The sequence below is a fragment of the Corvus kubaryi genome, unplaced genomic scaffold, assembly GCF_017639235.1.
Source record: "Corvus kubaryi isolate FWS band 111438036 unplaced genomic scaffold, C.kubaryi_AGA036_p1.0 68, whole genome shotgun sequence".
Taxonomy (NCBI): domain Eukaryota; kingdom Metazoa; phylum Chordata; class Aves; order Passeriformes; family Corvidae; genus Corvus; species Corvus kubaryi.
Genome location: NW_024582056.1, coordinates 10,926,621 through 10,953,274, shown reverse-complemented (window position 1 = coordinate 10,953,274; position 26,654 = coordinate 10,926,621). Strand labels below are relative to the sequence as shown.

Here is a 26,654-nt window from a genome sequence, read left to right as displayed (position 1 = left end):
TCGGCAGAGAGACCTAAAGAAGCTCAGGGATGAAACAACAGAAATGCTGCTGCCATGTCTTAGGTGGAGTCTGTCACCAAGAGTTGTGCTGATAGTTCAGGGCAAGAGGGAGGCAACTGTGATACCAATTTTTGCAGAGCTCCAAGGGAGACCAGAGGACTACTGACTTACAAAGCCAGTGTCTGTTCAGGCATATTAGTGGAAGTAAAATACAGGATTTGGGTGAGGGTGATAGATGAAAGAAAAGTCAAGACAGCTTTTGTAGAGAAAAAAGAATTCTCTGAAGGTTTCAAATCTTGTGGGTGAGAATAATCCATTTGATACAGGCTGCCTGGATTTCTGGAAGACAAGAACCCTCACAAAAAGGTCTTGAAGAAACTAAGGAGGCATGGGAAAGGACAAATGTCTTTACATGATCAAATATTTAAAATTTTATTAGTTCTATCAATCGAGAATTTTTTAAAAAATGCATTTATTTTTTACATCCTTCGTGTCCCTTCAGTTTTCTTTCATGCTCAGATTAATTTTAACTAGCTTTCTGCATTGTTCCAAAACCTAAAAATTTCAGTGAAATTTGTAGCTATTTTATGGTCGACTGCTTATCAGGCATAAAATATCTACAAGTCCCAGAAACAGTAATTTGTTGTTGGAGCATGTGCCACCAGTCTGCAGAGTGTTATTCACAGAATTGCTCTAGTGTCACATAGCACAGCACAGTGTGAAGATCTGTCAGCTTTTACAGTGAGCTTTATGCTACCCAGAGGAAATCTGTAAATGAAATTGCTTTGTTATAGAAGATATTTTTAGATCTCTGTTCATGTATAAAGTAAAGCCTGTGTGTGCAGGTATACAGATAGTAGTTTATGTACAGTAGTTTATGTTTCTAGAAGATGAAAAGAATACTCTAAGCGTGATTTTACTGGAATACATAAGGGGCAGACTTACAGGGCTTTCTTTTCTCACTTTAATGTAGCCAGATAGATTTGTTTATGGAATAACATGGATACTGAGGGTAGAGCCAATTGTTAGTGTGAAATTAATAGCAGGCGTCTCCCTTGCTTCTTCAGAAAAGTGTTTCTGCCTAGTGTTTGCAAGTAGCACCTGTATTTACTATTCCATTTTGCAGTGAAGCCTGGGCCCCAGCTTTTGGTGTAGCCCAACATATTCTTGTTGACGATTTTCAAAAAAAGCAAAACCATCAGATTTACATAATTGAAGGTATTTTAAATCTGGGCATCTGGCACAGCCATTTTTCTGTCTCCTTTGTCACACTGAGGAAATATGATTTATTGCTGGTCTTTCAGTTCTTCCTGGGCCATATTTTATTCCTTTCTGTTTACTCCCTTCTTCTGCACTGGGAGCAGAGACATTAACGTGCTGTATTGCTTAAACTGTTGGATTTCTGTACCACTTGAATGAAAGAAGTACATCTGGGGAGTCATCCTTTCAGTGTGCTGCAGTTAGATACTAAAAACAAGCACCTGAATAATGCAAATGTGAACCTATAGATGAGAAAAGTTAGCTGAAACCAACAGAACTTGTTATCAAAATGTCACCTTCCCCTTAGTGTTGAGAGAAAAACAAACTTTGAAGAAGTTGTGCTGGAAGATGGGAGGTGACTGGTCTGGGTAGCTATTACTGCCCTGAATCCAGTGAATTTTGCCCTGCTGGGAGAGCTGTAGGTTTGTGCAAGGAAGATTGAGCTCTTGCTCTGAAACAGCTGTCAATATTCCAGCATACAGTCTCAGACTAAAGCACCAGGCTTCCTTGGAGACTGCGAAAGGAAAACAATATGGGAGAATAGCAGAGGAACTGATATCTCACCAGACAGATAAGATGCAGGCCTTTATCTGACAAACAATGAATAATAATTCCCGTGTGTATGTGCTGTGTCCTTCTTTGGACAGCAGTTACAAGCTAAGGGATGAGCTTCTGCAATGGAAGTTTCTCTCCAATTGCCCAAATACAAAACGACATTTTGCTCCCAAATAATTTATAGAATTTGCTGCTGCATGGCTGCAGTCCATACAGGAGTAGTCACAGCTAAAAAGGCTTCACCTGCTGGATCACTGAGAGAGTTTATTCAGACTTTAAACCACACTTGGTATGACAGAGCATGACTTATAGGTCCTTGGATGGAATAGCTTCAGGTCTCAAAAAAAAGAAGAGTTTTTTTTACAGCAAAGTTAACTTACTTAGAATAAGTAGAATAGGTTAACTCGTCGGCCAAGAATTGCTGATGATACAGAGGAAACACCAAACTGAAAATAAATCTCATCTTGAGTCCTTGCAGGGTAGAGTTTCCTACAGCCTTCTAGAAAGCCCTTCTAGCTCAACAGCTTCCAGTGGCTTCCATCATTGAAACAATCTCAGCAAGTCCTGTCAGGGTCTCTGGGAAATCTTCTGTCAAGAAAGTGGGAAATGCTGAAGTCAGGTGCACTGCAGCAGAGCAATATCTCGTGTCTTCGTGTTTTCTCCCTGATTGCTCCATCCAGTCTTCTGAAAGGTTCTTTCTGCTGCAGCTCAAAGTGGCTCTCATTCAGACAGATCCACTTGACTTAAGAGTGAAGCATTCCCTTCCAGTCATGCACCTTGGGAAACAAACAAACAAAACAAAAAACCCAAATAAACAACCCCCCCAACAACCCCCCCAACAACAGAAACAAACAAACCAAAAGAAAAACCCAACAAAACCCCCAGGTTTTTTTAAATACTGGTATTGCAAACTGCAAACAAGCAAGTTCTGCAGTGACCCAAACTGATTATATAGGATGGCCCTGGTTCATCAGAGCACATCTGTGTATTGAGCACATGTTCTGGGGATTCTTGGCAGGACTTGGTATTTGAATGTTGCTAAGCTGTGCTGGATGTGGCAGTGCCGGTGCTGCTGAAGACAGCTCTGAGGCTCCATGGGGAGGAAACTATTTTGAGGTGTACCTTGGGCTCAGGATTGAAAAAGAAATTAAGTCCCTCTTGCTTATAAATAACAATAGTGTGCTAACAAAAATCAAAAAGAATATTTTATAGCATTTCTTAAAACGAGGGGCTGAAAACATATAGCAGTCTCATATTTTACCATTTTATTCAAAATTATATAATATAGTTGGTGGGAACAGCAATGCCAGTCTGAAAAGGAAGTACATACTCTGTAACTGTTGCTAATATCATACAGAAAGAGCTTTTAAGCAGCAAAAAAATTTCACCAAGAGGACTGGAGCAGGAGCCAAACATGAAAATGTATGTCTTGTTACACTAAAGATGTACATTTTTTATTCTTTATTCCTTTCTAGGAATTATGGTTCCTGTAGCTTAAATAGTCAGTATTATGTGCCTGTATGCTGAGGTTTCAGTGATGTATAATAGATTATGATACTGTGAATTACATGGTAAAATGTTATCAGTTACTATATATTACCTTCTTTTAATTTTATCTCTTTGAACAGCAAGGCGATCTTAACTGTCAACATATTTTTCTGATGGATGTATCTGTTAATCAGTGTTTAAAATGCAGCATTTCAAAATGAATCAAATGAAATAAAGGTATGGAGCATATTGATGACATGTGCTGCAAATAACCAAAACCAATGTTGGGTAAAAAAGGCGCACACTATTCCCAAATTTCTAAAAGGTGTGGAAGTTATTTAAGTGCAGTAATCATAGAATAGATTTAATTAATCTATTAAATTTAATTAATGCACATATGGCATTAGAAATAGCACTGTCAAAACCAATCAGCTGCAGCTTTGGTGTTGTTTTTCACAGTATACACATGTACAAATGTGCAGACATCAGTGTGTAAACCAGGATTCCAAAACAATAGAAAAAGAACATGGAATTGATAAGAATTAGGCCTGTTTTAAACCCTTCAACATGTGTGGCCAAGAATTCAGACCTAATTCCTCAAGGAGACAAACTGGGCTCGTCTTCTGCTGTGCTGAAGGACATTTGCCAAATGTCTCCACTGGATTGCTCATCCCATGACAGAGAATGAGGAAGCAGAGCAGCCCTTCTGCAGGAGCCTGGGGATTAGGGAATTCACCTGGAGCACTGCAGAGAGAGGAAATCTTGTACTTGCTTCATTGATTTTTAAATGGTTTCATTTTGGAGAAAATTAATTTCACCTGAAGAGACTTCTAGACTCTACCTCCAAAATAATCTCATGGTCACTGATAAGCACTTCTCTGTGGGGATGGGAAGAGAGTTGAGGTCTCATTTTGGCAGAGGGCTGTTTTGACGAAGGGTTGCACATGGAGAACACTGTTTAACCTGTGGATGTCCGGTTAAAGCTTGAACACCTCTGGAGCTGACACCCCATTTCTGCACCACTGGGCACTGTGGTGCTGTACAGAGCCTGTGTTGGTGGCCACAGGTTGCAGGGGTCTGAGGTGGTGAGCTGGCAGAGGGGTCATTGTGAATCACTTCATGTCAGCCAAAGCTGCCTCCAGCCTCCCATGGGGCACACAAAACTGCCATGGAAAAAACCTGCTTTGTGTACCAAATCTTAGCCATTGGGTGTCAAAAAGTTACTTAACCAGTGCTCCCACCCAAACACAGTTCAGAAAGAAACAGGCATTTTCTGGAGGCTGGAGACAAGCTGATCTGTGGAGAGGACTCTCTATACCCAAATAAGGTAGCCTCATTCCTGAGGCGCTGTGGGACATGGACAATCCATGCTGGAGCAGGGACACACCAGAGGGCACAGGAGCCCATCAATGTCCCAGGCTGGAGCAGAGACATGGAGTAAAAGGGCAGCAGAAACCTTCAAGCATAGGGCAGCAGAAGCACAGAGTGACAGACAGAAACTATCACACATGCCATCTCAGCTTCCTACTCTTCCTGCCAGCTCAGCACAGGGGTTTTGATGGACAGAGTATAATGCATGGCAAAAATAGTGAAAACTGAGACCTGGAAGTGTGGAGGATAGATGGTTGTGTAAGAGTCTGTCTCAGTGTTTATGTTCCTTTTTTTAAATTTTTTTTTTTCAAAACTGCAATCAGCAATGAGAGGTTTTTTTTGTTTACATTAAATTAATTCTGTTAAAATTACCTGACTGCAGACTGTTTTGCCCACAACAGGGTTCCAAGCACATAAAGGTACCTCCTTCCATCCTGGAGGTAATGGCCTGGTGGCTCTTTGTACAGAATCATAAGCAGCACCTTCTTCTGAGTATTTTCTACTTGTGTGGCTTCCTCCTGCGGATCTAAATTTTTTCAGTTGCATTTTTATGATTCCAATTTTCTCCATGCATTGCACACACAGACTTAGTACCTTTCTTCCTGGGACAGGCTTTCCCTAGATGACAACACACTCAAAGATCTGGTAGTTCCTGCCTATCTGTAATTAAGTCTGAGTTCCTTGTCTGCAAATTTATTATGTGTAAGTACCTCTGGAACATACCATAGAAAACACCTCCAAAATTGTATACACAGTGACATGGAAAATGTTTAGAAAATAAAATGTATAGAATAAAATTCAGAAAATGTTTAGAAAATAAAACCAGACCAATTCTGAAAGCTTTAACCCTTGCTATGGTTTATGCTAAATTTTGTTTTGTGGTTAGACCTAGTAATGAGTATTAATTAATAGTTTAGCATATATCTGCCATACAGTAAGTTCTTGCTTTTTTCCCTTGATCAGATTCCTCAAAATAAAGAGAATTGGTTTTCAAAACTGTGTTTATCTTGCTTATTTTTCAGGGGGAGCAATTTTTTTAATTGAAAACTTTCTATCTTTAGTAGCTGGTGAATATAATCATTAAAGAGCAATTGGGAGATTTCTACATGAAACTGTCATTGCTGAGATAGAAATATAATGAAAACCATTCTTGTTCCCTTTTATTTAGACCACTGTAAGGAAACAAAAGGTCTGCTTTATGAATGCAGTAACAGCGTATATCCTCCAGACATCTGCCTGTTCTTTGATTTCCACCTAGTGTGAGTCAGCCTCCTCTGTCTTCAAGGCTGGGAAGTGAGCTGTTGAATGAATAGTGGTGCTCAGAAAAGCGGTGTTAAAATATACAGCTTGCAACATTAAAATTTATCATCACTGTTTCACAAGAAGTAGGACAGATCCTTGCTGTAGGTTCACTTTTCATTAATTTATGGGTGAAATAAACTCTTAGAATTAGCTTCTACTTGACTAAACTTTTATCTCTATTTAAACTGGCTGTTGTATGGGCCAAACCTCTGTTTAGATACTTCTACTCTTGACTAAGCTAATACAGAGATTGACTGTTTTGATTCATTTCTATTTCTGTCTGGCCCTGCTTCTCACTGCTCTGTCTGACCCACTTTTAAGGGTTTATGAGCTCCTGACAAGTGCAGCTAGATGACTGATTCTTGGTTTTGATCCTTATTCTGTGTGGTGAGTAACATTTTATCACTCAAATGTGTGATATCTGTAGAGTATCCAGTAAAATACTAGCAAATCACCAGTGAAATACAGAAAGAAATCCATTCTTACATGTTAAGCATTCTGTAAACAGATGGCTAAAACACTGGAGGCAATGTCAGAGGTAAGAACAACCAGTTTCGAGCTATTTAGAAGAGCATGGAGGTCGTGATGCTGTCAGTGTGCTTCAGACGTGGTCTTCCAACTTAAATGCAATGCTGTGCCTTAGAAATACTTTTGGTTTTGCTTTGGATTTGATGCTTTCAGCCACAAGGTTTGGCTCTAAACTGGACAGACGAACAGGAAATGTCTGTCTTTGAAAAATGGCTGTATAGATACCTTCTAAGCAGTACTCTTGAATATCTTCCCTGACATGTCTCATAGATGGTTTGGAAGAAGGAAAATGTGTAAAAAGAGAGATGGGTTTGGTTTTCCTTATTTCTATTGAAAAAATAACAAAATTCCTCTCATCAAAATATGAAGTGAGTTGTACTGGAGTTAAAGGGTTTGTTGTTTAAAAGAACAGTATTGAGCAATTGCCAGATTGCTAGCACTGTAATACTTCACCATTATTAAAGACTGATATATTAATAAACATGTTACTGTCATCAAACTGATTATTTGCAAAATGCTGCTTCTGTCTGTTCATCAGTTCTTGATATATATAAAACTTAAAGCAAGAATTAACAGGATCAGACATAAATAAACCTTGAAATTCTCTGTTAATTAAGCAGCTCTGGCTGTGTATGTTGGTATGTTCCCTTTTACTCTATTGTTGTGCTGTTTGGTGACTTGTCACTTGAACAGGCGCAGGATAGGCATGTTTTCTGAAGGTGTAGTGAACATTGTTTGCCAAATTAGTCATAAACAGCCTGCATATGTAAACTGTAATCTATGCATCAACATTAAGCATCCCCTAGGTTCTGTGAAGGAATTTGTCTTTGCCAAATACGTGGTGAGCCTGTGAATTTAAATGAGCTTTCAGTCCCCTACACTGAAACAGTGGCAGTGCTTTGGTTTAGTATTTTTTGGATGTGGAGGTAACTGGTGACACAGCAGCTAGAGCTACTTTCCAGATCTACTCCACAGCAAATGAGCTGGGCACACTGAGGGTGCACAACACTGCGTATTTAGCCTGCAAACCCTTGCCTGTACTTCAGCTGAAAGTCTGCATTGGCTTTACTGCTCTTGTGCAGTGAGCAAGTCACACCACTGATGTTTAGCCATTGCAAATTTATTTGAAGACAACTGGCCCCTTTCTGGATGCATGGCTGGAGCTCAGGGACAGAGTAGGGAGGGCAGCTTCTCTTTCCCAGGCAGAGGCTCTGAGGCAGCACCGCGGGGGCTGATCCTTGTCTGGCACCACAGTGGGCCTTGCCCTGGCCCTGGTCCAGTCCCAGCACCTGGGTGGACACATCTCGTTGCCATCTGAGCTGGTGACCTCAGTGGCCACCTTGGGTTTGAACACTGGCAGCCCTCACTTGGGGCTCCCATTCTCCCAGGAGCAGCCCCTGGACAACCACTGCTTGTCTTCTGCAGAATAACTTCACGAGGGTATTTGCATTTCATGGCTGAGGAACTAGTGAGGAATGAGAGGATGGTGCTTTCATTTCCCTTGTGTGTGTGTTGATTTTCTGGTGTTGATATTGTGGCTCCTGGCATTGCCACACTTGAAATTTCACCCAAAGGGTCATGAAAACAAAAAATCCTACAGTGGGGAGGTTGGGGAAAAACTCATTTTCCATGTGGAAAAAAAAATTAGAAATTAATGTTGTTAGCAATGGGGGGCCATTTAGGAGAACAGATGAGAACAGATGAGAGTTCATAGTTCTGTCATCAGGAAAGACATTATCTGTGTCATAAAGCCTGGGCTAGCCATGAGTGAAAGCAAAAGCAGCAATTAGATGTATTAAAAAATACTTCAATGTGACAAAAGTTGTGATATGTTGGGAGACTTCTGCATGTCACAAAAAATCTTTGATCCTTGTCTGGTTTTGTCAAGGCCAATAACAGCATTTTGGAAGTATTCCAGGAAAAAAGCCATCATAACCAAGGAAGGGTTGCCACTAGATGGAAAGAGTTTAAACAATCAGTATGAAATAAAAGGTTCTGCTGTAATAGTTTTGTATTTGGAAAGAAATAAGAGTGATGCACTCAAAAACTTGGTAGGAAATCGAGTCATATGAAAATGTGTTTCAGTGTTTAGTGGGAACAGGTTTGGGTTAAGTAACTTTCCAAAATCAAAAGATTTCAGTAAGGTATTTGATGCAGTGATGCTCAGCATAAAAATACTGACACTTCCCACCAAAAGAGCACAGTCTAATGGTTTCTAAGTAGAGTAACTGGAAGTTATCACTGGACGTCTTCTATGAGTTGGCATGTGTATCATGTTCTGCAAGAATCACGTCTCATTGTTTATGCTATTCTGTATTTTTATTAATTATCTAGGAGGTATGTGAGGACATTCCTAGACAATAACTTTTGCAGAAAATGTAAATACTGGTCTGATAATAAATACTGTAATATGGAATACTTTATAAACAATCAAGAGAATTTTTAATAAATTTCTGAAGAGACATAATTCTAAAACAGTATGGGCCACACCTAGGATATTTTAAGGTTGCAACTTTGTATAATATTTTGGAGAAAGTAGGAGACATGGAACAGCACACCAGGAACTCTGGGTATGTTACAGCAGAAGGTTGCACAGAGTAAGTCATGGACATATTGTGGGAAATAAATATGTGTGTGTCTGTGTTTACTGGAGCAAAATGTTAGGATTTGTGTCAAGAAACCCTTGAAAATGCTTGAAGGTTGTTGAGAGTTTTGAGAAGAGAGTGTAGAAAACACTTAGGAGAAGGAGGTTTTTGGACCTAAGTCTATTTACCTCATCAAAAAGACAGTTATCTGTGTTTACAGGAATAAGAGTAGGGACATTAATCTTGAGCTGAGAAAGATGTAACCGGGCCAAAACTTCAAAGTAAGAAATACAGAACACATTTTTAACAGTTTTTAACAGTTCAGCAGATTAACCACTAGAAGCTGGTGAATTGTCCACTTCTTGATGTCTCTGCAGCCAAGATTGAATACCTTTTGTGGTGTGTATGAGTAAAATCAATTTATTGGCCTCAGCACAAGTAATGAGGTTGATGGAGGTTATTAACATAGGCTAAATTTAAGGAGATAGCAAATAATTTTAAGAAGTCGTCTTCCCTCACAGTTAGGAGTCCAAGTTAGCTTTAAGAAAAAACAATTTACAACTATTTATTCTTGTAGGTGTATTTTAGAGAATGATCATGAGATCTGGGAAAACAGTACTATAATTGACGATAATCTTGGTCAGCTTCTTGGCTATTTGATCATTTTGTGGTCAGGAATCACAAAATTCATTTCTTGTGAGTTATTTCTTTATATATTTCAAGGGAAGCTGAAAATTTGATGTTATTTGTGTTTATTTGCAAACTTTGTAGTGAAGCAGGATGCATGCGTAGGCTAATTGCTCCTTGAGCTCTTACTGCTGAGTTACTGACCTTGTTTGTCAAACTTGCTAAATAGATGATTAGATATATGCCACAGGAATCTGAAAACAAAATCCAACCCACAGAAAAGCAGAATTCAATATTCAGTGCCCTAAATAACATTGAAAGGGACAAAAATATCCCTATATGCGATTGTAGGGCCAAAAATATTCCTATAGTCCTTTACTGATCTACAAATATATAGTTTTTCTGCAGACTTGTTGGATATCAGAAGAAGCTTAACAACAAAGATGGACATTTCTTCCAGTAAGACCAAAATTTGGACCAGCAGTTCCCTCCCTAGACAACAGAGAGAGAGAGAGTATTGCTACCTCAGAATTTCAGCATTAGATTCTGTGAAATGCCTTGAAGGACAGTTTCTCTCCACTGACAGCAAGGCAGAAAGTTGATTTTAATATAGTGAGTCCTATCAGACTACCTTTGTTTCTCCTTAATGATATTCTGTTGCCTATATTATTCAAGAGATCAGACTAGATGGAAGAATATTTGGCCTTTAAATCCATAAATTCTTAGCTTTATGCTACAGTAAAGAGTTGATAGTGGTTTAATCTTGTACAAATGAGTGAATCAGTGTTGGTAGTTCACATAATAAAACAGGAATGAGCAAATAAATAAAGCATTATTGCCTCAGGCCAAGAAGAGGTTGATTTGTGAAACATGCACTTTAGAATATGTCCTGTACCTAGTATTTGGATATTTTGCTTGTTTGCTGCATAACAACAGCATGATACTGTGCAAGATACTCAAGCGCAATTGCTGCCTTGCCGAAAACAACACAGTGCTATGTTCTTTAACTGAGCTATGCTAACTTACTCTAGCTAAGTCAGCTACTAGAGTTTATACAGCTTAGAGGAGTAATGTGTAACTGAGAATCACTGCTGAAGTAATCTGTATGATTCAGGGACTTGGATGTGAGAGATTGAGTGAACAGGAACTCAAATAACAGTTTGATAAATACCACAGAAAAACTTCAGCGAGAAAACCCAGGGAGGATGTCTACTTGCTATCCTCCTAGTGGGGTCCAGGTGGAGAAGAGAGAAGTACTTAACCCTATAGTATTGAAAGGGACTTTAATTTTGTGCTCAGTATAGATCGTGGGCTCCATCTTTTAGCCCTAGGACTTGAGAGGTATCAGCTAGAAGTGACTGAGAGGAAAGCATAGTCCCAGGGAACACGAACAGTCAGGAAACAGTCTTGTGTGTGTAAATCCCCTGTATAAGCTGCTAAGGTCATGTTGTTAATATTCTAGGGAAGGACATTTGTGAAGAGATTTTCACTATTGTCATAGCACAGAAGTTTCACCTGAAGCAGGTATTCTTATTTTCAGTCTGAAGTCTTTCAAATGGTACCTCTTGACCTGCATTCAGAATTACTTCAACTTTTTTCTTACAGACTGTAGCTCTGAGAGTGGCTTCTCTAGTTACTACGGATAAGGAAGATTTTTGTGTAAAAGTCAGTGTCTTGTATCTCAGTTCACCTAGTTTTTGATGGGTAGATTTTCTGTCTTTTTGAGAGAACAGTACAGAATGGAATGTATTACCAAATATAAAGCCAGCATAAGCAGCAGTCTTGATTTGTGGTGTTCCTTGCATTGTTCCAGTCTGCAGGAATTTCAATGCACAACATCAGGCACCACAAGCTGATCAGTAAGTGGTTTTGATCCTTCCACTCCTCTCTTTTGAGCCAACAGCAATGACAAAACAGGAAGAAGGAGGTGTTCTTATGTGCTTTGCATTTCTTAGGATCTTTAGCTGACCAGCCCAGCCACAGTGTTCATAAGTAGCTGAGATTCACCTTCTTTCACAACTGTCTTTTAGTGAAAGAAATTAAAACTAACAGTCCACATCATCTATCACAATAGGGATAACTTCAGGATTGAAGTGTGAATGCTTGCAGGGTGTCTGAAGGCTGTATGTGCAGCTGGGCATGGCAAGGTGTTCTGCAGTGTGCTTCACCAATTGCATTTCCCTAATGCAGCCTCTGGTTGCAACCTTCTCTTTAGTACGGTGGAAATGGAGGAAAGAAAACATTCTTTGGAGGGAATTCTGGTGTGGTGAACAGCTTCACCAGGCTATTTAAGCAGAATGGAATAGTGGGATGGCCTGAAGAGAAAAAGAAGGGGAAATAGTCCATCTCTCCTGATGTCCCCTACAAACTGAGGGCATTCTCTTTGCCTCATACGATTCTTTAGCTTGTAGTTGACTTCATGCTGCTTTCCATGAAAACCTTTTCTCTTGGTTTTTTTTTTGCTTGCTTCCTTGAAAACATTTGTTGCTTTATGACCTTTTGCCAGCCTCTCTGAGTTTCAAAGATGTAAGCAGTAACCTGGATGTTGAGTGCCTGCGTCACTGTGTGTCTGGAATCGTAACAGTCACAGGAAGATAGTGAACCAGCTTGAATTTACTATCCCTGGTACAAAAGGAGTATGGTGATGTAAAATTGTAGCTAAGAGCACTCACCTCTTCATTAACTGTGTAATTATAGTTATTAACAAGTCTGAACAATCCTGTACTGTTAGATAAAGAGCAACTTGGAAGAGTAGGATTTTGTTATGAAAAAAATCAATTAGTTGTGCAGATATTATTTATAAGTTAGCAAAATACCTCCACCAAGGAGCTGTGGAAGTGAAACATTGCCATTGAACATAACCAGTGAAAATACATCAGTCTCTTGGATGTGAACCTGCTCAAGTGCCTAAACATACTAAATTAATCTTGCATTTAAGAAATAAATTATTAGTTCAATATTAATTAGCAGCAAAGCAAGATTCTGTCTTGATTCACTGAAATAGAAGATTTTTTGCCAAGTATGTGCAAGATCAGTTTCACAGGGCCTCATGTAATTGAATGCTATGCTTGCAAGTGCACAAATGCTATGAGGAATGTGAATTTTTCATTATACTTGACAGAGATAGATAGCCAAGGTAGCTGCAAATATTAGAAGAGTCTATAGCCCTGTTATTGCCATGCTCTACTCAAGGTCATCAGACCTGAACAGGAGAAATTATCCCAGGCAGAGGATTGGATTAATGGCTGTACTTCTTCTGGTGCCTTCGTGAACAGAACTGCAAAGTCTGCAAAAATACTCTTGTGAATCAAAGAAAATGCATTATTCTGAGTAACACTTGAGGATCATGCACATTTTGGGGTCATCATCTTTTCTGGTGTAGCTGTTTCTCTCTCTGGTTCTGTCAAGGGCGTTTTCAGATGCCTCCCCCCTCCTCACTGGTTCAGGCTTCTGGTTTTTATCCTTAGCCAGAAGGAGTCTCTCCTGTCTGCCTATGAGAAAACAGGAAATCCTTTCTCAGTTTCAAGATGGAGTATGATAAAGCAAGAAGGACTTTTTTTTGCAGAGTTCTTGTTCTGTTTTCCAGAGAAGTAGGAACTCAGTGCAAAGCTGTCACAGGTAAAATGGGCAAAATGAAAGCGTCAGAGAGCTTTACAAGAGGAAGACCATAATATCAAATGAAGAGGAAGACCCTAATACCAAATGATGAGGAAAAATATCTAGGGTTTGGGGTTTTTTAATATTCAATATGCTTTTAGGTTAATTTAAAAAAAAATATTTTGTCAAATGCCATATTGAAGGGGAGAGTACCTATCAAAATGCTTTGCAAAAGTTCATCAGTTTCAGTATGTTCTGTGTCTGTATTTTATCTTTTAATTTCAGTCTAACTTCTAAAATTATGGTAGAGCATTTAAATACATTAAAATAAAAAGATGTATCTTATTCTTGCCTGAATCAGACAGCATTTCCCTGAAAGTTCTCTGGACTGGCCTTACAACTCGTTTCATTTGCTGCATCCTACTCGGATATTGAATAGATTCCTGTACATAACTTCATCAAATGTTAAGCTTGGCTTAACCTTTTTCTAATATACACAAAACCTTGAAGAAGGCAGGTATTACTTGGAAATGTGTGTATATCTCTGTCACACTCTTCAAGGAACTGATTGACTTTGGAGTTCATACCAGGCCTCAGTGCAAGCCTCCTCAAAATGTTCTGTAGTATTGGCAATAGTGTGTGCCTTGCACAGTATTGATGCCGTACTAACTTTATTCTCCATAAAGAAACTGTGGACATTTCATTTTAAATTTTAGGAGCGTCTTCTACTTTCTTTACTGCCTGCTCACATTGCCATGGAAATGAAAGCAGAGATCATTCAGAGGTTACAAGGTCCGAAGGCAGGCCAGCTGGAAAACACCAATAACTTCCACAATTTGTATGTCAAAAGGCACACCAATGTAAGGTATTGTACTGTAATAAAATGTATCAACAGCATTCAGACAAAAGAAATTGAAAGAAAGTGTTAAGGGAGCAATTAAGAAAATAATTTTTTAAATATTCTTTTCATTAACTTAATATGTAGCATCCCTTAATTTGATCAAATGCTGACAATGCTACATTCCAGAAGAGCCCCAAAGGTTATAATACAAAGGAGTTGTTGAGAAAAAGCCACACAATAGGCTTTTTTTCATAGCATCTTCATTTTTTGTGTTGAAGTACCAAATCCTGCTTCCATGTATACTAGTCAAATTGTAATTCACGTCAGTGGTATGATTCCGATTTTGCAATTTTCTTGACTGGAACAATTTCTCAGGATTTATATCATGTAAACAGAGGCAGCTGTATCACATATGTATTTTACATAGTACCTGGGATAAAATATTCTGCTGACAGCTGTAATTATTTATTAATTAAAATTTTCTAGTAGCTGGAAAAATAGATCACCTTTTATTTTAAACATTCTTTCTTCTTTACAAGTTTTTTTTTTCCTGTTTTGATTAGTTGTTTGTTTGTTTATTTTTTGATGAGACAAGTTAGTTTGAATGATATTCTTAGAAACCACTTTACTAAAAGTTTTGCAGTACTTTTGAGGAAACTCATGTTCTCTTGTGAGCACACTCTTTGAAACTCTTATATTGCCATTATTTTGCTGATTTGTGACTTGCAAAAATATTTCTATTTTTTTAATACCGTAACAAATTCAGGTATAAAATGTTTATAAACACCTATAAATATAGGTATGCCTATAAAGGTATGTAAACTGAGAAGTTAATACTTATAAATATAGGTATATATTACCTATAAACACAACACCTATAAAGATAAATATAGGTATATATTGCCTATAAACACAACATCCATAAAAGTAAATATAGGTTTCCCTATAAATGTAGTCATATTTATTGCTCTACATTTACTAGTGGCTGATTTGGGTATGGACATACCCCTGTGAAGTCCAGAATGCTTACTTTCAGGTTTTGCTGTTGATTGATGGATCTGAGTCCTGCAGAAGGAAGCTGTGACCAAGATTCTGTTTGTTTCTATTGCAGCATCTTGTACGCTGATATCGTGGGATTCACTCGCCTGGCCAGTGACTGCTCACCTGGGGAGCTGGTGCACATGTTAAACGAGCTGTTTGGCAAGTTTGATCAGATTGCCAAGGTGGGTGGCTATGGGCTGCTACTGTTAGTTTGAATAAGGGAGTCATCTTTAAAATAGTTTTTTCTTCTTGGGGCCTTTGTGCAGCATTTCTGAGACTTTGGCAGGAAGATTGGATTTGAAACGTGTGAAGAAAAAGATCTGGCTCTGGTCTGAGTGCAGCAGTGCATTTCTGCCAGTGTGACAGTCTGTGAAACCCAAGATAGCTCTCTAATAGGACCAATAGAGACAGCTCATGGAGTCCAATAAAGCTTAATGGCAGATGAACAGTTCTTTAAATAGATTTTTTGCAATAACAAGGATTAAGAAACTCAAGATAGAAAAGTGTTAGTCAGTTTTCCAATCTCAGAAAAAGCATTTATGAGACTGAAGGAGAAGAGAGACAATAATGATCAAACCAATTTTAATTACTAACCACAGCCTCTTGATTACTCAAGAAAAGAATCAAATACAATCAGAAATTTTTCTTCTGCTTATTTAGGTGTTATTTTTATAAAAATTAAACCAAATTTCATGTGTGAAGGTGAAATCAGAAACCTCAGAACAGATAAAAGTTTTCTGTGTTTTTATTAGTTCAGAAACTATTGCCCAGTATTGTTTTTTAAAAAACAAAAATCTTTACATGGCCTTAGAGTATAAAATATAGAAATACTGTTATGATTGCTAGCTTCTGGAAGCATTCCACAGTACATTTTCAGAGATGTAAATGTGGAAAACTACATCTTTTGATTTCATATTTCAAACAAAAAGGCTTTATATGGATTGAGGACACGATAATTTCATTCAGTTCTTTATTCTCAGGTGTGAGCAATGCTGCACATACATGTTTTGCAGTGAAATTACTTCTGCTTTTGCCCATTAAGGACCATAATGGGTGGAGGGATCAACCATACAAAACTCTCCCAGCATTTCTGTTGTAGCAAGCTCTTCTCTACTGAAACAAGCTTAAGTAGAATGACTTTGCTTTTATCATTTAAGTCAGTCTTTGTAACAGCAACCCGTCATTTATGTACTTCAAGTTAAAAGTGACCATCTCACCTTGCTTTTTTTTTCCTCCAGGAAAATGAATGTATGAGAATTAAAATCTTAGGTGACTGCTATTACTGTGTTTCTGGACTACCTATATCTCTTCAAAATCATGCCAAGAATTGTGTGAAAATGGGACTGGACATGTGTGAAGCCATTAAGTAAGTATCAAACTTTAAAAAAAACCTTAAAACCCAGTTTCCTTTCACTAAAATTATAGTATATCTAGGTGAGCTATACTTGGCAAAAATATGTATCATGTGGAGGTCTGGATATTTGGGAGTCCTTTGTGTGATTTGTTTTTTTCTAACCAGCTGAACTTTGATTTTAAAACTTGGTGTGCTCTTCTATAAGTGTAAGTTCCAATTTTTATGTTTTTGTCTAGGTCACATTAACCACTGGCCATGTAGCAAAGTAAGGAATTGGCCCATCCCTGTGAGGTGTATGTGTGGTGTGCACATCATCATGAAATGAATAGTTGTGTTGAACTGTGTTAATGATTAATGAAGTAGCCGTACAAAATTATTCTTCTAATCCTTAGGTGCTACCCTCATATGTGCGTAATTGCAGTCACAAGAGGGTTTTGGCTTTTAGTTATCTGGTCTTCTGATTCAATCCAGGGTAATTACTGTATGGGTAGGTTGATTAAAGCAAATTTGGTTCTTTTCCCTTTTATGTGTTCATGGAAAAGGGGTAGTATTTTTGGAAACCAGTATTTTGATCTCCTTGCTTTAGCAATCTTTTGTAAAACTGATCTCAGTACAGGAATCAGGTTGCTGCATTCTCTAAAATGTTGGTTCTTCATCCACCTATGGTTGTACCTTACACAGTGTCCAAAGAAACCTATTTTTTAAAGGGTACTTGGAGTACTTCTCCTTGCCAAACATTAGAGTCTACAGATATGGTTGCATTTTAGTTGCTTTCACAGGATGTTTCTCTTTTTCACTTAGATATACTAGAACAGTATCACAATTAAACCACAATTAAACCATTTGCTTCTCTAGCATACTAGGATCTAAAGCTACCATCCCTTCTGTAGAGCAGCTGGTAAAAGGGTGTTAGTCCCAAAGTTCTGCCCCCCCTTGGGGGCTGCTTGGTTTGGTTGGCTTAAAAATGTTGGGATTTTTTCCCCAGCCTTTGAGTGAAAATGAGAGCTTTCTGGTTTACATTTCAAAACATCTGTGTGCTGCGTGAGAAATGTGAGTTAAAAGTATTTGCATGGAGTTTCTGATCAACCTGTTCTTTGTTACTTAGAGAAAAAAGTATAGGAGGTTACGGAGTGGTGGAAAAACAACACTAAGCTTGAGCCATAAAGTGCCCTTCACAAAGAACCAAAGTATATCACACATCATAATGCAATGTTTTACTTGAGCTCAGAGAGCAATCTGTCAGTTCTCACACTTCAGAACTTCCAATTTTCTCTGAAATAACTTTCTGCTCAAGCTGCTATCAAGTATATTCGTTGTTAATGCTGTACAATCAGGTTCTTGGTAAGAGCAGCCTTACAGACTAGAAAATTACATGTTAGTTGTAAAGCATATTCTGATCTGACTTTATTACTGTAGTCAGAAACCACAGTGCTCCCATAGACAGATGCCTGATTACCACAGCCTGTTTACAGAAGAAGGGAGGAATCTGTACCCTGTGTTTTCAAAGCCTTTCAAAGTATTATGTCAAGTGTCGCAGCCTGCAGGTGAATGAAAATTGCTGATTATTAATCAGCTCCATATTTTGTTGTGTGATTGCTGCATCTTTATATGGAAGCATCTCCTGACATATTTCTGTGCCCTGTAAAATGAGAAGTAGTAATACTCTTGCAATTGGAAGTGTGTCACTCAATATATTTGACTTGCTCTATCTGAAATACCTTTTTTGTCAGATAGAAATTATTGTTCTATTCAGTCACTGAGGTGCAAACTGCCCCCTCGGTCCATAAGCTACTGAAATAGAGTGGTTTGCTGTTTATATTGGTAGTTCCATAGAGATTTTACCACCGGAACATGGTTTCAGTTCCAGTTCTCCTGGAAGCAAAAAAGGAGGAATTCTGCCAAATTGCCAGGTGATCTGTACTACAAAGTCTTATTCAGTCTTCTTACTTAATGATGTGTAGCTCCATTTTGAGCAATTCAGCTTCACTATGCTATGGATTGTTCCATTCAAACATGGATTGTAGTCCCATTGATTAATTGCTTTGTTTCTCTGTTCCACGTTGGAACAAATCCAATGTTTCTTATAGTCTGCAGCCTGCTTGTCCAGGAGTGGGATGCTCACTTTATCAAGGCATAAATGCCAGTGCTGCTTGTGATGTTGAGAGCTGGCCACCTTAACCGGGTGCTTTAAGGCCAGAGCTTATCTGTTAAGGCAAAATATGTTTGTGTGTGAATATATGAGATGTTTCCACTCAGCTCAAAGTCTACCCCCTTGTCTGCCTGGTGACTTCCTTATTTGGATGTTTCTCAGTCACACGTTCTCAAAGACTTCCTTTGATTTGGTAGCATGAAACAAACTCAATTTCAGAGGAAAGTGAAAGAAACTGTTGGATATAAGATGGTTACACCATTTTGAATGTTAGATACAAAATAGAAGAATTCTTTTAGGTATGATTTCATTCCTGCGGGTCTGATCCAAAAGGAAACTATGCTGTTAAAGGTGGCAGTTTGCAGGGGACTAAATGCCTAAGGCTCACTCAATGTGTTAAAGTGTGTAAGACAGGGCTAGGTAAGTCTTAGATACCTTAGTCGAGAATTATAGAAGAATAAAGCTCAGGTAAAGCATGTAGATGCTTTCCTAATGACCTGAACTCTTGCTTGTGTGGAGTAAAGTTGCTAGAATTACCTGCAAGCTAACCATGCCTCTGAAAAATGTAGAATCCTTACAAACTCAAATTTCACGTTGCAATAAGAAAAATACAGTCTTTATGAATATTTTGACTGCCCATCCAGGCTGGGCACACAGACTGTGCTGTGCTGAGGGAAACCAGAGACACAGGGGGAGCAGAAAATGAAATAAAGGTGGGAAGTTTCAGATATACTTCTGTAGGTAAGGCAAGCGTCCTCTGGGGATGTGATAGCCTACATTCTTGAATGCATTCAGTGCCTGCATTGTCATAGCGATTGTTCAAGGAGTACAGGATAGAAGAATTAGTAAACCCTAATTTGGTCCAGAGTTACACTGCTAATTTAATGTCTTCCATGGTTTCTTTAATTTGTGAGACAGAAGAAAAGATTCAGTTGTGGTACAATTCTGCTTGCTCCCCTGGTTAACTCCTGAGAGCTTATTACAAAGCAGACTTTATTCTGCCTGCTCTGCAGAATATGAAAGGGCAGTCCTTTGACAAGCACTCCTAGAGGATAAATGTTCCACATTTTGCCCAGTTTTGTAAAACACTTTTTTCCAAAGTGCTAAGCTTTTGTCGTATCCCTTGTGCGGAGCAAAGTGGTGTTTGGCATTTGCCAACTGCTTACAAAGATCATTTACAGGCAGTTCATTTTCAAGTGTGTCAGCTACACAAGAGCAGTGTAAAATGGCAATGTGAAAAGAAATACCAATAAACACTTGAGAGAGACAGACGGAATTAAAATACTTTCAGTCATGCTCCTGTTACTTTCATTTCCCAGAAAAAAAACACATGAGAACTCCTGCTTAAATGTAGGATTTACCATATCAAATTAAGCCTGTTGTGTTCTATGTTCCCTTTAAAAAAAAAAAAGAGAAACCTGCCACCTTAATTCAATAATTCAGAAGGTACAGAGCTGATAATTGTCATCACTGAGATCAAAGATGTTGCTAGAACTATACACCCAACTCATATACAGGAGCCATTTGAGTTCCTTAGGCTGCAGTTTTTTCTTCCATTAACACCCCGAATTTCTCCAAGTGTATGTGCACGTTCCTTATTACTGGCTAGGTTTGGGTCCACATGAATTGGGGTTTAAATAAGTAAATCCAGTTAAGTTATGATCTTCCCATTTCTTAGGGCTGTATAAGCCCATAGATAACTGAATTAGTTTTATTACTCTCTACATAGGGTATGCATATGACATATGTCTGGAAATGTCCTCCTGGTTGTTTGACCTCAGTCACCCCTGTGATTCAGAAGAGCTGCTTCTGCAAAGATAAATGCCTATCTTATGTGTCGGGCCCTTCTGAGATTTGGGATGGGGTGAACAGATACTTTGTCACTGGAAAAGTCGAAGGTTTAGATGTGGTCTGCACGATGAGGGTAGCCTTTCAATCGCTCCATAATGTTCGAGTGGGTGCAGCATTCACTAAGCATGTGGAAGGCTGTTGAGCCTGTGTTCTCCACAGCCTGAAAGGCACTGAGCCCATATCCCCAAAGAGTGTACAAGCCCCAGCTTGTGGAATAGCCTGAGGTGCTGGGTTTTTCATCCTTCCTCTCAGATATGACAGATATGAGAAGGTCTCTGATGAAACATTAGGGTCTTTAGATAGAAGGGTGTGTAACAGTAGTTCAAGACCTCCAAAAGCTGCCTGTAGAACAAAAACAGTCCTTAGGTTCTACTCTGAGACTAAAAACGTTTCCTCTATTCATGTCAGCCCTCCCAAATAATTTCAGATGAACATAAAATAAGGAACTTCAGACACAGACTTGAGAATTAATATTTTTACAAATTGTTGCAAATAAAGATAATAGGAGAGGTAATATATAATCATAGCATTAAAAGAATGGTGGCAATGCTAAAAAGAAGTAAATGTTATTACTGTTAATGCTTCTTTCATAGAATCATAGAATGATAGAATGTTTTGGATTGGAATGGGTCTGAAAGACCATCTAGTTCCAACTCCCTTGCCATGGGCAGGGACACCTCCTACTAGAGCAGGTTGCTCTAAGCCCCATCCAACCTGGCCTTGAGCACTTCCACAGGTGTGCCATCCACATAATTTGACTGGTAAATTAAAAGAAAACAAAGGGCTTATTATATACATTAACAGAGGTTTTATTCTCAACCGCAGGAAAGTGAGAGATGCGACTGGAGTTGATATTAACATGCGTGTAGGAGTGCACTCTGGGAATGTGCTCTGCGGTGTTATTGGGCTGCAGAAGTGGCAGTACGATGTGTGGTCCCATGATGTTACCCTGGCCAATCACATGGAAGCTGGAGGAGTCCCAGGGTAAGAGTCTTCTCTGTTAACCTTTGGACACACCAACTTTTCAGCCATGGAGAAATGCATAGGCACCACGTCTTAAGCCATCAGCCTTCATGGAGATGCCCCAACACATTCTTAGGTGCTGTCTTGAGGAAAAAAAAAACAAAACTGGGGCACTCAGTATTTCCTGTGATTTAAGGAGCTTTTTTTTTTTTGTGGATGGAAACTTTTAGATTTATGCCCATTAGAACTTCTTATCGTGCTCCAGGTTTGCGGTGCTGGATGGTGAGGAGCCGCGACCTTCTGAAAGCGTGTCCAAGGCGAAGCCGCTCGGCAGGACCACCACACACTCACACTCGCGTACACGCGCACACACACGGATAGCTCCATAAAATGGGTCGACAGCAAAGATGCAGGAAGGGTCTTCGTATGGGGTTCCACAGGAGAGACTTATTGCAGCCACACGCATGAAGGGTTCCAGGGATGAAAACAAAGGACAGTGGAGGGTCCAGGTTTATATATGGGAGCAGAGGGAGCATCAGGGACCAATGGTCTGTGGGCACAGGGGCAGTACACAGGCAAGGCAAGGGTATGGGAGCCAATGGGAAACTCTGAGGGAGTGGCAATGGGGCAAGGGCCAATGGGGGGAACAGGGAGTGGAGAACCTTCTAGGGCAGGGACATGTAAAGTAATAAGGAGCTGGGAGGCCAATGGGCCAGCCAGGGAAGCAGAACTGGGGTACATTAACATAGCAGAACAGAGCATCCTGGGGGAAGCCTTTTCTGTCACCCTAACCTAGGGAGGAACCTTTGGTACTAGGGACTGTCTCACCAGTGGACTCTCTTTGTCCCTTGTACCACAGGCCCACAGGCCACCACAGCTTCTAAAATCTGGAATAAAGTGATCAGCATAAAAATGTTGTATGCGAAAGCAAGTAAAAAATGTTGATCAGGTTCAAATTTTGCTTTTGATCAGTATTTGTGACTTTGTCATTCTTTTAAAATATAATTTCAGCCGTGTTCACATCACCTCAGTCACCTTGGCCCATTTGAATGGAGCTTACAAAGTGGAAGATGGGGATGGAGATGTGAGGGACCCATATCTGAAAGAGCATAATGTTAAGACTTACTTTGTAATCAATCCTAAGGTTAGTAGTACTTTTATTTTGTGGCCAGTCATACTTGATTTTGAGCAGGACCACTAATCTCTTTATTGAATAATTCACTACAAGAAGATATTGATCAGAGCTATTATTGTTGCCTACAAATATATAATGTTTGCAGTGCAAATGTTTCCCGCTCTTCAGAAATAAGTCTCTGATATTTCCCAGCAATATCATTAAGAATTGCGGGTTCTTAGCACCTCTCCCTTTATACGTCCCTAATCATGGAGATCTGTGGCGCCAGATGATGCACTGCTGCTTCAAAAGGTCATGAACACAAAGGCTGATATCACCTTTTGTCCTCTGTCAACCAGGGAGAGAAGCGAAGCCCTCAGCACCACATTCGGCCTCGGCATACTCTCGATGGAGCCAAAATGAGAGCTTCTGTCCGCATGACCCGGTACCTGGAATCCTGGGGAGCAGCCAAGCCATTTGCACACTTGCATCACAGGGACAGCATGACCACTGAAAACGGCAAGATAAGCACAACAGTAGGGGCCTACTTATGTCATTTTGTACAATATAGCAATATTTGAAAGGAAAAAGCTGCTCACTGCTAAATACCTGGTTATTTCTGGTAGAAGAAGATACATGCAGTTGTACAGGGCATAAACCCAGTGAAGTTGCTGGAAGCTTTTACATTGGAATGTGAGTTTTGGATTAGCTTGTAAGAAGCCATGTTCTTCTGTAAGTGCATCTCTGAATTATAAGGAGTCCAGCATACCTCCTAAAATACATATTTGATGCTCTGAGCTCAGACACCCCCAAACCACAGCATGTACAATGGCTGCTGTTCATCTTGTGGAAAGATATTTTGACCATAAAGGCAGAATGCAACACCTTTAGGAAGGAAATCCTTTAATACAGAGAAATTCCTAGAGATTTATTGACTGTTTAGCTACATTCTCCATTTGGAACATGGCCAAACCTGGAGCGAAGGCTGTGAAGTTAGAATAATCCCTGTGCTACTTGGAGTGGACTTTATTCAAAGTAATCCAGGAACCAAATCCATACTCATTGTAACATCTACCTTTTGAAGGTGCACCTACAAGTCATTAGCTGTGGTTGGAGGCCTGAGTTTTAGAGTACTATAGTGCAATGTTGCATCTTTTACACTGAACAAATTTCTTTTTAATTTTACTAACACTGTTTTACTGCTGTCAGTAAGATGCTGTCAATCTACGTCTTATACATTCCATTATCTTCTACTTCTGAAAAGTGAATGCATAGAGGTGAATTCTGATAGAACATTAGCATTCAGTTTTGCTCCTGTATATATGAGACATATTCTTGTTCAATAAACATAGTGCATCAGAATGTGGACTGTGACAGGTTCATTACAGGAAGTACCCAGTCATCACTATTAATCACAAAATAAATGTGGCTGTGATGGCTGCTGTTGCTATTAATTAGAAAACAATGACCATTGTCTGTATTTGGCCACTGAGGTCTGTTTTTTTCAAAAACACTTAAGACTGGTTTTTGCTGAAGATGGCAAGAGTTTGGGCTACATCCAAACAGTGGTGGCATTGAAGTCTTTGTTGTAAAGCAAAACACTCCTGGATTCAGATTGTTGTATTAATTCATCCTGTGTTTATACTGACAGATGAGTTTTATTCCAGGTCACTCCATCTTCCACTTTTGGCTGGATTTTTCTTTTAGACAGATTTAATTGAATGCTAAAAGTATTTACACTGGAAACTTTTCTCCTTACTTGACCCTGTTTTCAACACTATTTTAAAAGCTACTTAATATTACTAAGGTCTATTGTAATTAATAGGGGTCTTTTTGTTTGTTTGTTTGTTTTTTAGGATGTTCCCATGGGGCAATATCATTTTCAGCGTTGCAGAGAGAGGTAAATCAATCTTAAAAAAATCAGTTATTCATAGAAAGTCCATATAAATAAATATACATTGGTATGCTGTCAAATAGTGAGGGCCATTTCTCATGCAGACTGTTTTTTTTATGTAAGTGCTGATACCTCTTACATAAAGAAGGACTATGGAAACAGATTTGGCAAACATGTTGCTTATGAATTGAAAATTCACTTCCTGATAACAAATAGCTTTATTCTGAATTGGTATGTTGGTGACCTACTACAAACCATGTACTCTACTAGTGGGAAGAAAATTATATAAAGAAAATTGGGAGGCATGCCAGAGAGGGGTAAGAAAAGGGAAGATGGAAAGGGCTGTTAATTTTTCTTACAACAGATAATAATGTGTACCAAAAGAGACATTTTGTATATTTGTTTAATTGCTTTGTATTTGTGTTGCTGTGTTTATTTTTTTAAATTTCATTTTGTTGTTGTGTTTATTATTTTAAAGTCTTTTATATGTTTGCAGTAATAGATATTCAAAAGGTGTTTTGCGGTCTTTTCTAGTGCTCCTGCTACACAAAATGTTTACAAGATCACAGTAGCTTTAAATTTTCATGCTCCTGCTTGGTACCTCAATGACTAGGGCCAGATAATGATATCATAAATACTGTAAAGTCATTTGAATGAACCTCTTAAAAATTTGTGGTTTTATTGTCTCTGGTTACTATGCAATTACCTAAAATATTGCTAAGTTCCAGAAGATGAACAAGTTTTGACTGAACATGCATGCTATTAATAAAAAGAGTCTAATTCTAAAACTGCACATTTACATTTGGACAGTATGTCCAAAGAATTTTGGTCAGGCAGTGAAAGATCATTGGACTGTGGCATTTGGAAATAATGCAGTTCTTGAAGATTGTGGTCTTGCTTTTGTGTTTCTAAACTCCGCTCCAGAATAGATTCAGAAGGTACAAAAATGTGTCTTGATACCATATTATGGAAGGAATTTCTTCCGTTGCTGGCGTCTAATGTCCATAGTGAGACAGACATGTAAATAAGATTCTAGATAACCTAGTTAATCATTCTCACATGAGAGAGCTGAAATGATCATAAACACTTTGAAAATCAGTATTTTATTAGAATATGAAAATGTAGGGTTTGAAGCCTGACTGTAGGCTTCTATTAAGTGTCAGCTCTTATGCATTACACGACAGTCTTACATTGTTGAGGATCTGCCAAGAGGATTAACTGGGGTTGGACAGTGTCTCCTCATCTGTCTAGGTAGATTGTTTCTGTGATTGATTTCTTGTGAAAAACAAGTTATAAGCACTTTTTTACCTAAATTCAATAGCATTGAGTAGGCATGAAATCAGTTGAGGTTTTGAAAGTTCCTGTAAGTACACTAATACAATTTCTGTATTAATTTGAAACCTGCAACAGGTTATCAGTTTCGGGGAAATAACCCAAAATCTTGATGTTGAGGAAAATCCATGTTACCTTTGACAGGGTTCAATTTGTAGCTTAAGAATATCTTGGTGAGCAAAGAGTCAAATTTCAGACCTGACTGATGACTTCTTAAAAAACATTGGTTTTAAGTTAACATTGGATTTAAGTTTTCAAATACAGACATCATCTGTCAATATTGGAGATAAGTCATCCTGAAGGAAAGCACAACTACTGAAAGGATTGATAATGTTTGCAGCAATTTATGTTAGCAACGATAATCCCATTCTGATGATCCTCTGTTGGGTTCATGCTGAGTCCAGGCAAAAGTAAAGAAGCTTTTTTTATTGCAGATGAGTTACAAGGCTCATAAATAGAGAAACATGATGTATGCCTGAAACTAATTTCAGACAGTGCTCAGTTGTCTTACTAAAAATAATAAAGTATTTCCAAGAAAAGAAGAGTTAGCAGGATTTTGGTAGAGAATACCTGTTATGACCAGTGCACTAATACATTGTGTGCTCATCATACAATTTTGACAAGGTTTTTAAAAAATAACTGCAAGAAACAGGAATGCTTTATGAATTTGAGCATATTCCCATTCTTTTTCATGAATTTATAACACTGTGGAAGACTTCCCTTAGACCAGAATTTCTTGAGCTGTCTTGGTTTTTTATGAGATATTTTCTTGTGTTTTATTTAAGTGCTCCCTAAGAGCTAA

General features: G+C 38.7%; 1 protein-coding gene across 2 annotated transcripts in view; it reads left to right on the top strand.

Moving 5' to 3' along the window:
* Positions 1-26,654, top strand: part of ADCY2 (adenylate cyclase 2) — a 204,200-nt gene that overhangs the window by 117,871 nt on the left and 59,675 nt on the right. For both annotated transcript variants that reach the window (XM_042048731.1, XM_042048730.1), the window contains exons 5-11: positions 14,030-14,178; positions 15,266-15,377; positions 16,434-16,561; positions 21,375-21,533; positions 22,524-22,656; positions 22,986-23,162; positions 24,483-24,526. In XM_042048731.1, the coding sequence (XP_041904665.1) occupies positions 14,030-14,178; positions 15,266-15,377; positions 16,434-16,561; positions 21,375-21,533; positions 22,524-22,656; positions 22,986-23,162; positions 24,483-24,526 (902 nt within the window). The remainder of the gene's footprint in view (positions 1-14,029; positions 14,179-15,265; positions 15,378-16,433; positions 16,562-21,374; positions 21,534-22,523; positions 22,657-22,985; positions 23,163-24,482; positions 24,527-26,654) is intronic.